This window comes from Mycteria americana, chromosome 2 (genome assembly GCF_035582795.1).
Source record: "Mycteria americana isolate JAX WOST 10 ecotype Jacksonville Zoo and Gardens chromosome 2, USCA_MyAme_1.0, whole genome shotgun sequence".
Lineage (NCBI taxonomy): Eukaryota > Metazoa > Chordata > Aves > Ciconiiformes > Ciconiidae > Mycteria > Mycteria americana.
Genome location: NC_134366.1, coordinates 111,057,294 through 111,074,422, shown reverse-complemented (window position 1 = coordinate 111,074,422; position 17,129 = coordinate 111,057,294). Strand labels below are relative to the sequence as shown.

Below are 17,129 nucleotides of genomic sequence, written 5' to 3'. Positions count from 1 at the left end.
GCCCCCACGCAGGACGGAGCCCCGCCCACCCCCGCCCCCGGTAGCTGGGCGCGGCCGCTGGGGGCGCTGGCGAGCGCCGCCCCCTCCCCGGCAGGGAGGCAGCGCCGCGGCCCCGCCCCGTCTTGCGGCAAGCCCCGCCCCGGGGCCGCGCGAGGCCGCCGGGCCGCCCTCTCCTTGCCCGCGGATTGGCCACCGCGGCGCAGGGCGGGGCCGGCGCAGGGGTATTTAAAGGCCCGCGGCGGCAGCTGGCGCCTGCGACAGGGAGCCGGTGCGGTGCGGTGCGGTGCGGTGCGGTGCGGTGCGGTGCGGTGCGGTGCGGTGCGGTGCGGTTGCCCTCCCCCTCTTCCCCTTCGCGTTGTGGCGCCGTGGCCCGGCGCGCAGGGCCGCGCCTGGCCTGCCGGCGGCCGCCTCCGCGCCGCGGCCTTGCGAGGAGGCGCTGGCGGGTGCCGGGTGCGTGGCGTTCCCACCGGGCCGGCCTTTGCCCGGTGTCCCGCGGTAAGAAGCCCCTGCCCGGCCTCGTGTCTCGGCCCGGCCGGCTCTGCCGGGCCGCGGCAGCGCTGTGGCTGCTTCTCTGAGGGAAGGTGCCGCTGCACACCCCCCCCTTCCCCACGCTTGTTCTCTCTCCCCGGGAGCCTCCCTCTGTCCTTAAAAAACCTGCGACGTGCCTCCCTCCTGCCCTGAGGCTTCCCTCTCTGCGGTCACAGAGCTCGGGGCTACGGTGAACTTTCTCTTTTGCTGCAAAACCTTGTAAAGTCCCAAATTTAACCTTTAAGTCAAGCTCAGCCCGAAGAGCAGGGCCTGTAACGTGGGTATGGGGTTGTACGCTGCTGCTTTTAGTGGCTTGTGGAGGGTAGTGAGTGCTCTGTGATGGCTACTGACCTCTCCTGACTAAATGTTCTCCTCGGGGGCACTCATCTTGCCTGTGGGTAAGGAGGGCAAAGTTGTCCTAGTGCACTGATAGTCCCTTGGGTTATCTTATTTCATAATATGACTGTTACAGTGCTGTGAAAAGGTAGAACTGTGGAGCCTCTTCCATGCAGCTAGGAAGGATTCAGTTCTCCAGTCTGAGGGACCTAGAGGAAATTCTAGCCCTGGTGTTTAAGAGGGGAAGTAACATGCAGCCTTGTGCTGTGCAGTAAGCGATATTTGCTTTTCCAAGTTTGAAGCTGTTTGGGGCAGACTTTTTTTGCAGCTCTATAGTGAGAGTTGAGTGATTCAATGCTCCTCTAATTTTTAAGACTATGTAACTGTTTAAGATGATACTTAAAGTAGCCCCTGACTTAGCAAGTAGTCCAGATCTTGTTTGTGTTGGGCAGAATATCAGCCTCTGTGTAATATGTTGTATTTTGTGTCTGTGGTATGAAGCTAAAGCCCAGATGTTGCTATAGGAACTGGTGAGTAAAGGGGAGTGTCAGATGCACAGGGCTGATGCCTGTGTGCTGCTTTCTCTGAAAAGCTCCAGATGAATCATGCCTGAGCTCTAACTGCATGTGAGTATGGTGGCTTCATTAGGGAAACCAGGCTTCAGTGAGAAGCATTGCTTTAACTTTGTTATGTCTATATAGGCCTTTTGAAGGTGTTCAGTTTTCACCATTCATAACTATTGAAGAGAATGCTTGAGCTGTCTGGTGGTTTGGGGTTGTTCTAATTGATGCTTAAAACTCATTATCCAAGTTTAAACTTGATGGATGCTGTAAATTAAATAGAAGGCATCTCCAGTCAGTGAAAGGATTTTTGTATGTCAGACATTGGTGATCTGTGTAAGTACAACCCTGCTTGAAAGAAAACGTGTTCTGTAAGTCTTGTAGATTTGGGGTGGTAGGATGTGCTTATATTGCAGTATGTTGTGTGGGACAACCTGCAGCTTGAAAGTATTCATTTGAGTTATGTAGAGTAGTCGGTGTTCAGGAAATCCTAAGGCAAACAGTCAAATGTTTTAGCAGCTATCATACTTGTCTTGTGACTTTCTTGTAGAAGTGGAAGAATGGCTTGAAGGATCTGGCGTAAAGCTGACTAAACAAAATACTGAATCACAGCAGTTGGTGCTGCTGACCATGCTTGTTCAGTGTAGTACACAGACATTGGAATTATTCTCATGGTCCAGGTGCTTGGATTTGAGGCATGTTTGTAAAGCTGATTATTTTCCTGGCTTAGAGGAGGTGCTGTATCTTTAGTTCTAACTTGAGAACTAAGTTTAAGCTTGTTGGTTTTGTTGGCTGAGTGGACAGTATGTCTTAAATATGGATTTTGGACTGGTGAGGAAGGCGGAAGACTGAGGAGGGGAGAGGTCTTGGATTTTCTCACATGAGCTTCAGTTGAAACTAAAACAAAATGAGGAAGTGGTAGCACTGAACTAGTCACTGACCGCTTGCTTATGGCCTGCTGGGGCTGGTTTCTGTTCCTGTGGCTTCACTCTGACCTTCTTTGGGAAGCCTGAGTGGTGGGTTAGGACTTTAAAGCTGAAGAAAACACAGTTCTTAAGCTGCCTGCTTTTAACCTCCTTTGTAGAGCACAAAGTAAAAGTGTGGTGCTTCTAGGACCTAGCAGCTAGCATTCAAGCCTCTGGCATGCTATTAGTTGAACTCTTATAATAAAATGCAACTTCAAAGAATAAATTTCATTTGAGTAACACTTTGCCTGTAATTCTGCAGTAAAGTGAAGTACATGACTTGATTGAAGTCTCTATAGACAGGCTTGTTCAGTTTAACTTCCAAAGTTATTTTGTGGGGAGAGGCAGAAACAATGGTGTTGAGATTAAATACTTTTGTTTAGCCACTTCACTGTGTGATTTTGTGAGAGGGAGTGGCCTTGAGTTTTATATTCACAGCTTGGTGTGTGGCATTAGCAGTTGAAAGGTGAAAGTCTTCTGTGTCTGCTTGATTACTGACTGTTGCTTCTGAAACCTGTGAAGGCTAAATTATTTTTCTATCACAGAATCTTCAACACCACTCTGGTCAGAAGATGTCTGCTCTTGAAACACTCTTTAAATACATTGATGAACACCAGGAGGTCTATATTCAGGTAAGTTTTGTCCTGCAGCACAAGATAGCTATGGGATATTAAAAGTTGATAGGTGGTCAGCCTCAAGCTTGTTGTTACACCTATATAACATGTCCAATAATAGAGTAATGCCAAGTAATTGGGGAGAGGGGAGAGCAGGCAGCAGGTGTGACTGGTTTGAGTCAAGCCAGAAAATGTTGTTTCTAAGTTTAGACATAGTTCTGTTCAAAAAAACATAAATCTCCATGGTAGATTTATTAGGAAATGCTCTATTACTGTATAGTGCAAGCAGTGAATTATTTAGAGGTAGAAGTTTGACACTAGCTCCTGAATGCCAAACTGGGTTTATGCTGTCTCTCCCCTTTTGAGATGAGAGGAAAGACATAAATAAGGCCGGAATAAAGCTTTCTCATATGAAACTGTTCATATTGGGGGACAGAGGGAGAGGTTATCTTCTGTACTTTGCTGTTCAACCCACTATTTAATTGCACTTTCTATTGTAATCCCTTTCTCCTGTGAAGGAATCAGTGGTATAGCTCTTGCCGGGTACAACTTGACTTCTGACAATTGCTCTTGCTGATCTCATGTGTGTGAGGCAGGGGGAAGCTAAGGTAGCCTTTCTGAGAAGCCTGAAGGACATTAGCTTGTTCTGGACTGTTAAAGAATGGCAACCAGAAAGGCACAATATGCACAAGCTGTCATACTCTTAAGCCTGCCTTCTGTATATGTAGACTTTGTGCTACACTGCAGGGGCAGCTGTAGGACAGAGACTTTTAGAGAGTAATATCAATGGTTTGAGTACTCCTTTGAGCAGAGGACAGAGCTGACTTGCCTCAAGTTTAAGCTTGACTAAAACAGTATTAGTTGAACTGCAAGGTGTTTTATTTGTATAGTGCCTCCCATGCCATAATTCATGTGTAGTGAAACCTTTAACTTTTCCATCTTTCTGTAGCGGCTGGCTCAATGGGTGGCAATCCAGAGTGTGTCAGCATGGCCGGAGAAGAGGGCTGAAATCAGACGCATGATGGAGGTCGCTGCAGGGGATATTAAGCGACTGGGAGGCACAACCCAACTTATGGATATTGGGAAACAAAAGGTATGTGAGCATCTCCATGTCAGCTTAGTAGAAAAATTCTCTTCAGAAGACAAGATGTTTTGCACCAGGCTGGTTTCTTATGATCCCAGTAAGAAACGCACTTGGACTCCATAAAGTGTCATTTAAAATGCTGCTTATTAGAGCTACCACTATAAAGAAAGAGGATAATATAGATAATCTTAGGTCCCTTCAAATGCTGGGAACCCCAAGCTGTGCAGCATCTAGCAGGCATCCAATCAGTGTGCAGCATGGTGTGCAGATCCCATTCATGGAAATGTTATCCCATTTTATTCAAGCTATTTGATTCTACCACCAAACAAAAGGGATATTTACATGAGAACTTCTTGCTGCACTTTTAAAGACAAGGACATGCAGGTGTTGTAATCGCAAGTACCAAGTGGGAGCTGCCTGCAAGCTACAGTCAACTGGCTATGTTTACCCTGCAGCCCAAGGATGTGCACAGCACAATACAGGCAGGAAGGCGAAGCTGTGTGTGCAGCATAGCGCAGCACAGGCTTGGGTGTACTCAGGCTAACTATGTGGATCACCAGTTCCTTAATGTCTGATGGTCTTCTGGTCAGGATCACCACACAAGGGTCTTGTGGGTAGTGGCCTAGAAAGGCAGTAGCCTGTTGGGGTGTGGGACAATGTCTTTCCTGCCACATAGTCTGAGCTTCCTGTTAAAACCGAGGTTTATAGTAAACCTTGGGATCCAGATCAGTTAAGCATGTTGTACTACATTTTGGACTGTGTATTAGATGTATTAAATATTTTTCTAACTGAGCCTGAACAGAGCACCTGCAAACAAATGTTAGACATTAACAGCAGGCTGGTGTTGGACCTTAGATCCATAGGCTGTAAAGATACTGACTGAAGTTTCAGTAGCTCTTCCGGAAGTGTTACATTTGTCACAAGATTGCACTGCTCCCTTACAAGATACAAAAGGATCCTTAACAGGATGAGTCCCCTCCTTATTTTTAGTGATCTGGACTGCTTTTTTCACCTGAGAAATGTATTTGCTTATGAGTGATAATGTTAGTCTCATCCTAGGGAACTGTCCACTTGATATGCTCCTCCTTTGAAGTCCCTAGTCACTGCATATCATGGAATAAGACCCATACCAAAATTGTTAGACTAGCATTTGGATAGTGGCATTCAAAATCCTGTTGTACTGGAGTGTTTGCTAGTTTTAGATTGATGTTGTAATTGGTGCTAATGACTGCTGGGTGAAATCTGTGTATCAGGACCCTCTGAGCAGTTTTTGCTTTTGGCAACTGGAATACACTTTTTTGTAGCACTACATCCAGGTCCCAGGAGGGAAGCAGCTGACTTCATGTGCCTGCTTGGGAGGGAATCTGTAGGATAATTCTAGCTCTGCTGCTATCTACAGCCTTAAAATCCCATCAAAAGTGTTTCCATTAATTCAGACGAACTTGTTCCTTTCATTAGTGTAATTTTTGGGGGGCAAGAACTGATTTTACAGACTTTATTACAAGTAACATTTCTATTTAGAAAACTTACAGCTGGATTAAAGTTTTAGTATTTACTTTTATATTAAGTATAGACAAAATTAGTCAGTGTATTATGTACATTGCTGCTATATCAATGAAGGATAATGTAAAGCAACTGGTGAACTTGTCTGATCTAACTTAGTTTACTGCTGCACAGCAGTTAATACTGTGTACTGATTACTGTAAGTGTAAATTCTTGCAGTAATGCTTTAATCACTTAGAGCTGCAGCTGGCCAAGGACCATGTAAGCAGTTGATAACAAATCAGAGCTTGGAGCCCATATGAGCAAAAAGTCCAAGCTGATCTTTATTGCTGAACAGTGTCCAGCAGTATGTGTTGGCTCACCGGAAGGGAAATACATGCTGACTGAGAACAGCATGTGATAATTGCTTATGGGGTATTCCAAAGGACTAAGCCAATTTCAACTCTTGAACCAAGTTCATCAGCAGTACCCTGCCCTTTGCTTAACAGCATAGGCTGGAATAGAGAAATAAAGCTGTTATGCTGACCTTATTTGGGTGTAGGCATGTGTTATACTCAGTGATACCAGTGATTTATCTAGAGAGCTATATTGTGGACAGGATGAAAGTGCAGTGACAAGCAATGCAGAATGCAATACTGAATGGAGTTTATCACTTATGCTTAGGTCAGCATTAGATATGGCAGTTTGGCATGCAGACAGCTTGCTCTGCTAAAATCTGATGTAGGACTGTTAGTTTAAAGCTAACAGTTCTGAGTGGCTTGGAACACTTTGACTGTTACCGGGACTTGTCAGGAAACTTCTATTAGCATGGTGCTGTCACGCCTTCATTGGCACACTGCTTCTGGCCATCAGTTTAAGTAGCTTATTTTTGTTTAGCTGTCTACGCCCCTAATCTCATAACCTCTGTAATGTTAAAGTAATTCGTTCATCTGATAAAAACGTGCCACTCTGACATTCCACATTTGCATAAAACTTCTTGCCTCCTATTTCTAGCTGCCTGATGGATCAGAGATCCCTCTACCACCAATTGTTCTGGGAACGCTTGGCTCGGATCCACACAAAAAGACTGTGTGTGTATATGGTCACCTGGATGTTCAGCCAGCAGCACTAGAGGATGGCTGGGATAGTGAGCCCTTCACTCTGGTAGAAAGGGAAGGTAAGAGTGGTGGACTTCACACTGAGCACTTCTGTAACAGGTGTGGTATTTTTCAACTCTTCTAAAGTTGTACCCTTGACTGAAAGGGGAAAGAGTAAGAACAAACATGGGTGTTTATTTAATGCTGTTGAGATAAAAGATGCAGGAGGGGAAATGGTAAACAAGTAGAGCTGCAAAATCTCAGCTGCTCTTAAGGCTTGTTTCCTTTTCTGATAGTCTAGACTGTACTTGCATGTTATCTTCTGTGTAGCTACAGCAAAGTCTTAACTGCTGCCTTCCATGGTAACAATTTGTTGCCAGAAAGCTTTCTAGAACTAGTTTCTTGTGCTGCTTACAACTTGCTGCGTGTAAGGTCATGCCAGTCTGCAGGGATTTTTGAACCACTACAGGGGACAAACACTCAACACAGCTTCTTTATGCCTGGAGACAGGAGTGGTACAGCAGCCTCCCTGGGTTGCCTTGCGTTTGCATGCTGTGCTACAATGAGTACTGCAGAAGCTCTCTTTTACAGAGCTAATGCCCAGACTAGTGTCCCTCTTCCATAAATGGGGATGAAGAAATCATGCAGTAACTCCTATTGAAACAACACATTGCCAGTAGCCAAGAGGAGACTAAAACTTTCTTTTCTATTTAAAGCTGGTGCTGCCAACAGCCTCTCCCTTGTTTCATTTGTTCAGTATTGAGTGTCAAAGGTCATATGAATAGGACATCAACCATTCTTGTTGTATAAGTGTTAATCATTGCCAAGAAAAGAAGTATCTGTGGTAACTAGTATTTCTACCTGGACACTTGGTCACAGGCAGCAGAGTCCAAGTTACTAAGTTGGATTATCTTATCTTGATAGCAAGAGCAGTCTTGCCTCCAGCTGTGGCTTATCTCTGTGCAGCCTGGCAGCGTAGGAGGCACATTTACCAATGGTTCCTTACCTTGCAAACTGTCTGGCCTGTTCTGTCACTGTGGTTACACCTAGTGCTTAGGGGTTGTAGCCACAGCTCTCAGTTGCAGCAATATCTGCCTCTACTGTGATCCCATGTGCTGCCTTTCCTGGGACTTCCTGTAGCCTGTAAAACTGGTCTTTGACTAAAGCCCTTTCTGGGGAGATTCATATTTATCTGGAGAATCCAGAGAAGCTATTGGTCACTAGCTACTGAAGTATTACTCTTCAAATAAAGAATTATTGAATTGAAGCTAATACTGGATAGGTTCCTGTTAAAAGGAGGTAGCTTGTTTCTATATCCTTACTGCTGTGTTTGTAGAAAATGATATTATTGTGAAGGATATGGGAACAGTTTAGCCCAAGGCAGAGTTACATCTTTTCCAGGCTAATGTTCAGATCCTATCCAGGGAGCAGCTGGGGGAAGAGGTGGGGTAGCTCTAAGTGGGAGAACTATTGCAGTCCTGTACTTGTCCCACTTGCACGGGTGTATGAAGTGGGATGTAAAACTGCTACTTCAGAAGAATTGGAAATGAAAGTTAATATAAGCAGGGCTAAAAAGTTTATCCAAAAGGATGTTTTCTCCTGCAGGCAAGAGGTGACTGAAGCTTCATGCTAATTTTTCTCCACAGTGGTTAACTTATACCCTGTTTCTACAGGAAAGCTATATGGGCGAGGATCAACAGATGACAAAGGTCCTGTGCTTGCCTGGCTGAATGCCTTGGAAGCTTATCAACAAACTAACCAGGCATGTGTCCAAAACGTATCCTGCTTTTTTACATACAGCTGAGTCTAGCAATAAATGTTATCCAAGCCACAAACCCTTGTGAGGCAAGCCTGCTTATTCAGGTATCAGAGAAATGATGCAATAGTCCTGTAAATTCCCTGATGTCCCAGTAGGGTTGAGTGGACTTGCTGACAAGTTAGTCTTGTAGATGCTTGGATTGCACTTTAAACATTTTTGCTTTAATGAAATGTGTAGGAAGGAAAATACATATGTGAAGTTCTGGAGCAGGAGGAATAATCAAATGTGATCACTGTCATCTAAGGATGTCAAATTAGCTTGGCCTTTAGCAAAGCTTAATGTCTCACTGCCACTGAGCTTGAAGAAGGGATTAATTTAGTAACACTAAACTGGGAGCTTTGCTGTTTCTGTTCAAGAAAGTGCAATCAGAAATAGCTCAGGATATCTGCTTTATCTTGCAAGACAAGTTGCTATTACTTGTGAGAAGAATTAGCAGTTCTCGGGTGCTGTCTAGGCATAGAATATGGTAGACTGGATAGACAGGGTAGCTCTGACTCTCCTACCGTGGCATGCAATTTCTGTGGTTAACATTAGTTTTCCTAGCCCTGTGACTTACCTTTGGCAACAGATCTCTGCTGTATTCCCACAGTTAAGAGGATTGGGAACAAGTTGTTCTAGAGCTTAGTTAAAACTTTTGGAAGAGTTTGAATTCTGTCAAATGAAGGGTGGTGTAAGTGCCCTTAATGTAAGCACAGTCCAAACTTTGTAATACTTTGTGTATAATTAACAAATTCCACTGTCATGGAACTAACTTACTCATGTCCATTTTTCTTTGTATGTGACAGATGAAAATTACTGATTGCTGAAGGAGACCACTGTTCTCACATACTTAATGTGTTCTTGTTTTTCATTTTCAAAGGAGTTTCCAGTAAATGTTAAGTTCTGCCTAGAGGGTATGGAAGAATCAGGATCTGAAGGCCTTGATGAACTGATTTTTGCTCAGCGAGATGCTTTTTTCAAAGATGTGGATTATGTTTGTATTTCTGACAACTACTGGCTAGGCAAGAAGAAGCCTTGTATCACCTATGGCTTGAGGGGTATCTGCTACTACTTCATAGAGGTAAGTGGTGAAATACACTGCGAAACCAGTATTATTAAGCTGACTTTCTACTGGAGAAGTGTGGTAGCTCTAATGTTTTCATGCCAATAACTTTTCTTCAGAAAAGGTGAAACTGACTAAAATAGAACTGTTTTTACTAATTATTTAAATATCTTCCTTTTACTATCCTATATGATACTTTGGTGGGAGGGATAGCTTTCAAATGTATGAAGCAAGATAAGCTAGTGCCTTCACTGGAGGATTCTCATGGCATTAGATATCTTCATCCAGATATTTCCTTGAGTGCAGGAAGAGATGTTACCACTGACGTCTCCAAGGTTGGGACTGTCAGTACTCTGTGGCTTGTATTCCACAGAGCAATAAAAACATCTGCTTTAATGTACAACTGAGTGGTCTGGCTTCAAAAACAGATGCATTCTCAAAATACATGCAGCAAAAAGCTAGGGTAAAAGTCTGTTCTGTGCATTTGGCAGTGTCTTCATGCTAAAATTAACCTCAATCTTAATTCACTTCAAACCAGGTGGAATGTAGTGACAAAGACCTTCACTCTGGAGTTTATGGTGGTTCAGTACATGAGGCCATGACAGATCTCATTACTCTAATGGGTAAGAAAAAAGCAGATTTCACTAAATGTGTCTGAAGTGGGAGTAAGAGCCATTAAAGCATGAGTTTGTTTGCAGTGAGAGGGGCTCCTAAGGGCTGCTTACACTAGCAAAGCAATGACCAATGAAATGGTGCTTGCCAGGTATGCATAAAACAGGCTGATGCCTTAGATACAGAAATATGAGGAAGGTCTTGCCAAGAAGTTGTCTGCTACTTTAGCTTCCCCTAAAATCTTGCTGCAAACTTGTATGTTAATTAAATTGGCTCTTTTCTGCAAACTCTTCTACAGATGCCATATTGAACTCCTTGGGAATCCTCCCTTCAAACAGCCAGCCAAATATGTAACAGTAGAATTAAATGCAGTTGCAAGGAAGTACACATTTTGGATACCTGCAAATTCCAAAGTGCCTTCCATGCTTAGTGGTACAGGCTCTGGGAGGTAGAGGCCAGAGTTTTATTACATTTACAGAGTTTTCAGAAGGCAAAGACTTCTATTTCCCATGGGAAGTGTTCCCAGCAATGACATCTTGTTTCTTCTGATTGAATCCTGATATTAGGTGCTTGTTTACAGGTTCTCTTATAGACAAGAAAGGGAAAATCCTCATCCCAGGCCTTAATGAAGCAGTGGCACCTGTTACTGATGAGGAGCTGGCACTATATGAGAAGATTGATTTTGACCTGGAAGAATATGCAAAAGATGTAGGAGCAACAAAACTATTGCATGATACAAAGGTATATTGTACTCCTTCCTCTCTCCCCTGGCTAGCTGTGTTAGTTCAACCTATTTTAGTAGAAGACAAACAAGCTTCTGTGGATACTTGTGTAGTTACCAAGTAACTTAGTAGGCAGAGAATTCATCTGATGTCTTTAAAATGGTGAGATTGCTTTGAAGATAACTTCACCTACTGTATAGTTGACTGCATACTTAACATTAGCAGTTCCTCTGCAAAGTGTTAGGTGCTTGGAAACTTAGTCTAGGTTATCCCATGTTTAAGGCAAACTGTCTAGGCAACTTTAAATTTGCTCTTTAGTCTATGTATAAGTGGCATTTTAAACTTGTACAGAACTTTCTTTATCTAGTACTGTTCTCTTAATGCTGGATAAGAACTGCTAGCACTTTTCCAGATGTCAGATAGCACATCTACACAAAGCATCTGTTTTCCTACATCTGAGAAATTCAATGAGTTATCAGAAATAAAGTAGTTGCTCATAGAGATGACTTCTCATAAGGTGAGAAAACAGCTTGAGATCTAACTGTGAACTTAAGGTTGACATACTGAACATCTTCCTAGGCCTGGCAAGCAAGGACTGTTTTGTAGCCATGAACTAGGCAGCCACCCAAATCTTTGAACAGGGTCAAGTTCAATAAACTCATGTCTGAACTTCTCAAATCTTCATCCTGGGAGCTCTCCAAATGAATGCTTTTAATGGTGAATCTTGCAAGGTATAGGTATTGCATACTAATTTTAAAACATTAAACCCTTGATGTAAATATGTCTATCATAAAAAGTGGAAACAAGTGTTGTAAAAGACAAGTTTACATGTGCAGGTCTGTCTTCTGTCCTAGTACTGTCAGGAGGAGACTTCAGACTCAACTCAAATAGGTATAAGTAACAATTTTATATACTCAGCTTTGTCTCTACATGTTTGGGTTTATATCAACTGAGAGCACACAGGCTTCCTTGTTTAGCCTTGTCCTGTAAAGTAATGAATGAAATATAGCTTGTATATAAGAAGGAGCTGGCAAGATGCTCTTCATATATGATACTGAACTAAAGCTGTTCAGTCTTAGCTAGACTGAAATTGTAGCTTAACTTACCAAAGGAGTTCTAACTAAGCTGCATGCAAGAAGGGTCTTAGGACTAAGGGGAGATATGGGAGAGAAGGCTGTAATCTCCAGGTGAGAAACAATGTGCTTGAAAGATTTGAACACTGACCGTTAAATTCTCTTTGAGAGAAGATTAGAAGCAGGTTGTACCTGGAACAAAACAAACTTAGAAATTTTGTGGGCTTTAATGTTAAGTCTCCTGAATCTCTGCAGTGAAGTTCAAGTTTGAGATACTGTAGCTATACAGGACACAAATATGTTGAATTCACAGTATCTAGTGTACTGAACAGCTGTGTCCAAGGCAACAAGGAAGAAACACAGAAGTGTATCTGAAAAAGGCAATAGTGCTCACTTTAATCAACCTGGAGTTCAGGCAGTTTAATACAACTGAGGATATAAATAGGAGCACACTGTATGCCTCTGCACAGTGGTGAGGCTTTTAGAAAACTTGTGATCTTTATAAGCATGTGACTTAGTGGTGAAGGCACCTGCCTGCCTTGAGGCAGTGGGGACTAGAGCTTCCAATACATTCCCTACCCACTGTGCTTGGGCACCTTATAAATGGTATTTATGTCCTTGTCAGAAGCAGACTGGTCATGTCCTATAAGTTCCATAGAACTAGGAGAAAGCCAAACTAGAGCTACTGAATCTCTTAAGGTGCTGAAAACCCAGCTGTTGTATCAAAATGTCTGTTTTCCTGTTAACAAGAAGCTGTTTCTCCTGTTAACAGAGTGGTCTTGAATGAGCTGCATTTCTCCATGGGAGAAAGCACTGTTTCTTGCAAAGTCTTTTAGATTGAAGAAATTATTACTTTGGGGATCTCTGTCAAACTTCATGTAACCTTGCATCTTTCCCTTTGCTTCTGCAGAGACATATCCTTATGCATAGGTGGAGATATCCTTCCTTGTCTCTCCATGGAATTGAAGGAGCCTTCTCAGCCTCTGGAGCCAAGACTGTGATTCCTAGGAAAGTGATTGGCAAGTTCTCAATCAGACTTGTACCAAACATGACTCCTGAAGAAGTCACAAAGCATGTATGTTGAGATGGATTGATGGTGTCAAAACAACTAGTGTCTCTAAACTTCTCCTGTTTTCATGCCTGGGGGAAGAGTGTTTCAGGTTTCTAAAAGCTGTTCCAGTTACTTACTTTGCTACCATCTTCCCTGTTCTGCACCTCAACTCGGATAATTGGGGGACTTGCTGTATGGTCCTGCACTGGACTGTTGTGGCCTGGCTATTCAATTTCTGTCAACTAACTTGAAGAAAGGGCTCAGGAGTAAATGCTAATTTAATTGTAGGGCAGTTGTATTTTCAGAAGTGCATATTCAAAAAAGCGTAAGAGTTTGACATATTGGCTAACTTCTACAGTATACTGTTAACTTGCCTAAAGGAGATATTCTGACTTCAGAGCAGAGATACATGGGAATAATATGAAATAATAGTAACAGGAAAAGTATTGCTGCACAGTAGTAGTGACCTGCAAGTCCCTAAGATGCTTTTAGTATACAGTCTTTACCAGTGTTCATACAAATGCTGACAGTAGATAAGACTGTTCAATCTTCCTTTTACAGGTTGAAGACTATGTGAGCAAAAAGTTTGCGGAGCTGCAGAGCCCCAACAAATTCAGAGTATACTTAGGCCATGGTGGAAAACCCTGGGTGTCAGACTTCAACCATCCCCACTACATGGCTGGTAGGAGGGCCATGAAGACAGGTCAGTGGGTTTTCCACTTGGCGTTGGGAGGACTAAAGCTCTTGTTCCAGTACCTCAAGAAATACTGAGGAGGTCATGTTTGCAGTGTTCTGCACTTATTACATAAGTTTGGCTCACTAAGTAAGGAAGCATGTCATGTGCAATCCTTAAACTCAAGTCTGAGGTACAGGAAGGAAAAACTTGATATGAAGCTCATTCCTACTATACTGGAACAAGTCCATTGGTATGGTGTTGCTTTTGCATAAGGATGAGACTGTCAGTAGTTCAGATCACTTGCTTAGCCAAAGCCCTCAAAGTTTAGTCATCCTAGCATCCTTCTTAATCAGTTATGCTAGGGCAACTAGAGCAAATCTAACTTCTGTGTTGGAGTGCAAACAAGCTTCCTTGTGTAACTGAACTCTGAAAGTGACAGGACTCCAGCACTACACCTGGGGGGCAAATGCCACAAGTCTGCAACCTCTGCAGTCTGGCTGATTAAAACAGAGCAAGATTTGGTCAGCACATGGTACAGAAGTGGTTGGTAACTTGTTTGCTTAAGCAGCAGTTAAGGATGTGTGTTGGAAAAACAAATATAATTCCAAACTGACTAGAGTATCACTTTGTTCTAGTTTTTGGAGTTGAACCAGACCTGACGAGGGAGGGAGGAAGCATTCCTGTTACCCTTACTTTTCAAGAAGCAACAGGCAAGAATGTCATGCTGCTTCCTGTTGGAGCTGCAGATGATGGTGCCCACTCTCAAAATGAGAAGCTAAATAGGTATGAGAATATTTATCCCTATGCCAGGCTGAGTTGTGCTGTGGGTCTTGGCATGTATTATGAAAAGGACCAAGAATAACTGAGCTCTTGCTTTTCTTTAACTCTCTAGAAGGCAAAGTGCCATTTCTCCCTAGTAGAGAATGAGTGGTTGGGTAACTAGTCTGTAGCTGAATCTTGATCTCATTACTGCTTCTGGTTTTATACACTTGAAACCAGAAGCAGTTTTTATACTTTGGTCTCCAAGCGTGGCCACCCCATACCCCAAGGATGGCATTTCTCTCTTGCCAGGGGAGATGCAGGGAGGTTGGAAGTGGTGCCTGTTGCCTGCAACAGTAATGCCTGTAGTGTCTGTGTGCATAGGACTGATACTGCAAAAAGCACAACTGCTAGAAATATAGCTCAAACTAAGACAATGCTAATGGAAGCGTCTTCTTTCCAGGTACAACTACATCCAGGGGGTGAAGATGCTTGGTGCATACCTCTATGAAGTCTCCCAGCTGAAGGACTAAGTTAGACACCCTACCTTCTGGCTTATGGATCAGAAATCTGAATTTTCTTAAAATGTCATCAATTACCAAGTCTTACATGGCTCCCTTTTTCCACCAACACTCCACTGCTTTGGTGGGGGAGAGGGAAGCATGCAGTTCCACTTCACAAAGAACACAGTCTACAAAAAATAGTACTTTAAATGCTTTCTTCAAATGAGACAGACTATTTCTTATCTGGCCAGCAGTCCTGAGCTGCATCTTTGTCCCTTCTGTATCACTTCAAAGTTGTGGTTTGTGGTATTCATCTACTTTTCCTGTAAAGCAGGATGAACAGTTTGCTCTCAACTGTTTAAGCAGCCACAACAGTTGCAGAACTGCCAGCCAAATTTAAGGTTTTTATTCCTGGGTATGTCTTGGAAGTACTTGAAGTGACAGATTATGGGGCTATACTGGAATGTGTTCAAGCTGTAGTGAGGCATCTATCTTGCGGAGTGATTTGGAAGAGCAGTTTGTCTCTTACAGTTTATACCTGCCTGCAGGTTTCAATGATTAGGTTATAACCTAATTCACTGTGGTACTGACTACTGGCCATCTTTTTGTAAAGCTGCCTTTGTGTTCCCTAAGAAGGACAATAAATAATCATGCTCTAGAGTTTGTCTCTTGGTCTGTAAGGATTAAACAATGACTTGGGAGGGAAAGCAACTTCAGGTAACTTGGGAGGAACTCTTCTGTGGCTATAGAGGCAGATGAGCAACATGGCTACACAGACTGTACTTCCTGGGAATCCAAATATTTATTCCTTAGGCTCTGCCTCAATAACAGCTTGTTTTGAAGCAGATGTTGCTAAATCCTGCTCTCCTGAGGGAAAACAAGCTCAGAAAATGTTCCATTTTGGCTCTGTAAGCCAGGTCATCACACTGTAGCACAACTGATACTGCAAGGGAGTGGGTGGAATTTGTAGGCATAAGTGGGGAGACAAGAGCATCACTCATTGCAACTACTGACTGACATCCAACTTCAAGCTGTCTTTTGGAAATACTCAGTGCTTCTGGCATTATGTCAAAAGACAAACACTCTTAAATGTGTGCTAATCTGAACTGGATTTGCCTTGCTGTTTCTAAATTCCCTGACCAGCGCTAGCAGGCTGGTAAGCTAGATAAGTATTTCAAGTGATGATGCCTTGCTCTGAGAACTGCCTGAGAGCATGGTGCAGTCCTGTAGCCTGAGAAATAGGTGAGCAGCATGTGATGCTTCCTCCCTTGGGCGGCAGAAGGAAGGAATGTCTCGTCTATCTGGTTTTCGCTGTTGCTTGATCTGGGGTCTTAGTAATGGATGGCTGTTAGGGCAGAGAGAAGCTTCTGTTCTCACTGTGAAGCTTCTAAAGCTTCTCTGCCTTGTTTGTTGTGTTCTGTTTGGTTTGTCATGGAAGTTGATGGCTGGAGATAATCTGGTACCATTAAACTTTGCACTTGCAGCTGGGGTATAGGCTGAGACCTGTCACATGCCTGTGTCAGTACTTGCTAGCACCAAGCATATGTACAAACACTGGGTATTGGGCTGTTAGGTTCTCACCTTTCAGTGACAGTGGAACTACTCTGATACAATGTGCAGCCTGTACATAGGACAAGAGTGGCATGCCGGAATATTTGAAAGTCACCTGTATGCTGAGATCAATTAGTTATACAGGATAACTAGTCCTAGCAGTCAATGTGTTTAAAGCAGCTTCCTCAGTTACTGAATTGACATGTCAGACTTCTCTAAACTTACATGAAAAGACAATTCCCTGGCTGTTGGTGAGTTCTATATGGCTTGTTTTCTACCTATCAATTTGAAGAGCATCACAACTTAAATCTAGTTCCTGGACTGAGGTAATACAGTTTCTCGCAATGTAAAGAAAAAGCTTAATTTGGCAGGAGAAAAGCTGATAATGTCATGAACTATGTTCAGAAAGTGAGCATGTCTGTAGCTGTCCTTCCATTTGTAACTATTTTCTTGAGAGAATCACTTAATTGTCTCAAGTTCTGCACTGAAGACACTGCATCAGATCCTATACTGCCTGAATAAGTACAGCACGGCAGCGTTGTGAAGGTTGCCCAAAACAGAAGAATGTGTTAAGGGGTTTGTAGAAGAGGCTGGGAATAGGATCCTGTTGGATAGACAGCAGAAATACTTTGGCATGGGGTGAGTGCCAGAACCC

General features: G+C 43.1%; 1 protein-coding gene across 2 annotated transcripts; it reads left to right on the top strand.

The window, feature by feature from the left end:
- Positions 1-272: 272 nt before the first annotated feature.
- CNDP2 (carnosine dipeptidase 2) lies at positions 273-15,583 on the top strand. Of its 2 annotated transcripts, none has more exons than XM_075494281.1 (12): positions 273-334; positions 2,947-3,021; positions 3,953-4,096; positions 6,584-6,746; positions 8,340-8,428; positions 9,345-9,545; positions 10,066-10,150; positions 10,720-10,880; positions 12,845-13,009; positions 13,547-13,688; positions 14,297-14,444; positions 14,884-15,583. In XM_075494281.1, exons 2-12 carry the CDS (start codon positions 2,962-2,964, stop codon positions 14,951-14,953), a joined length of 1,428 nt encoding a protein of 475 aa, XP_075350396.1. In that variant the 5' UTR covers positions 273-334; positions 2,947-2,961; the 3' UTR covers positions 14,954-15,583. The 2 variants fall into 2 exon arrangements, with proteins under 2 accessions (XP_075350396.1, XP_075350395.1); XM_075494280.1 differs by having other exon boundaries at positions 276-328; positions 2,941-3,021.
- Positions 15,584-17,129: the final 1,546 nt, after the last annotated feature.

Excerpts from the sequence above, each read along its gene's own strand:
- CNDP2 (XM_075494281.1), top strand. The coding sequence starts at position 2,962 with ATGTCTGCTCTTGAAACACTCTTTAAATACATTGATGAACACCAGGAG. Across the intron at positions 6,747-8,339 it reads CACTCTGGTAGAAAGGGAAG|GAAAGCTATATGGGCGAGGA; the intron begins GTAAGAGTGGTG and ends CTGTTTCTACAG. Across the intron at positions 13,010-13,546 it reads CTGAAGAAGTCACAAAGCAT|GTTGAAGACTATGTGAGCAA; the intron begins GTATGTTGAGAT and ends TTCCTTTTACAG.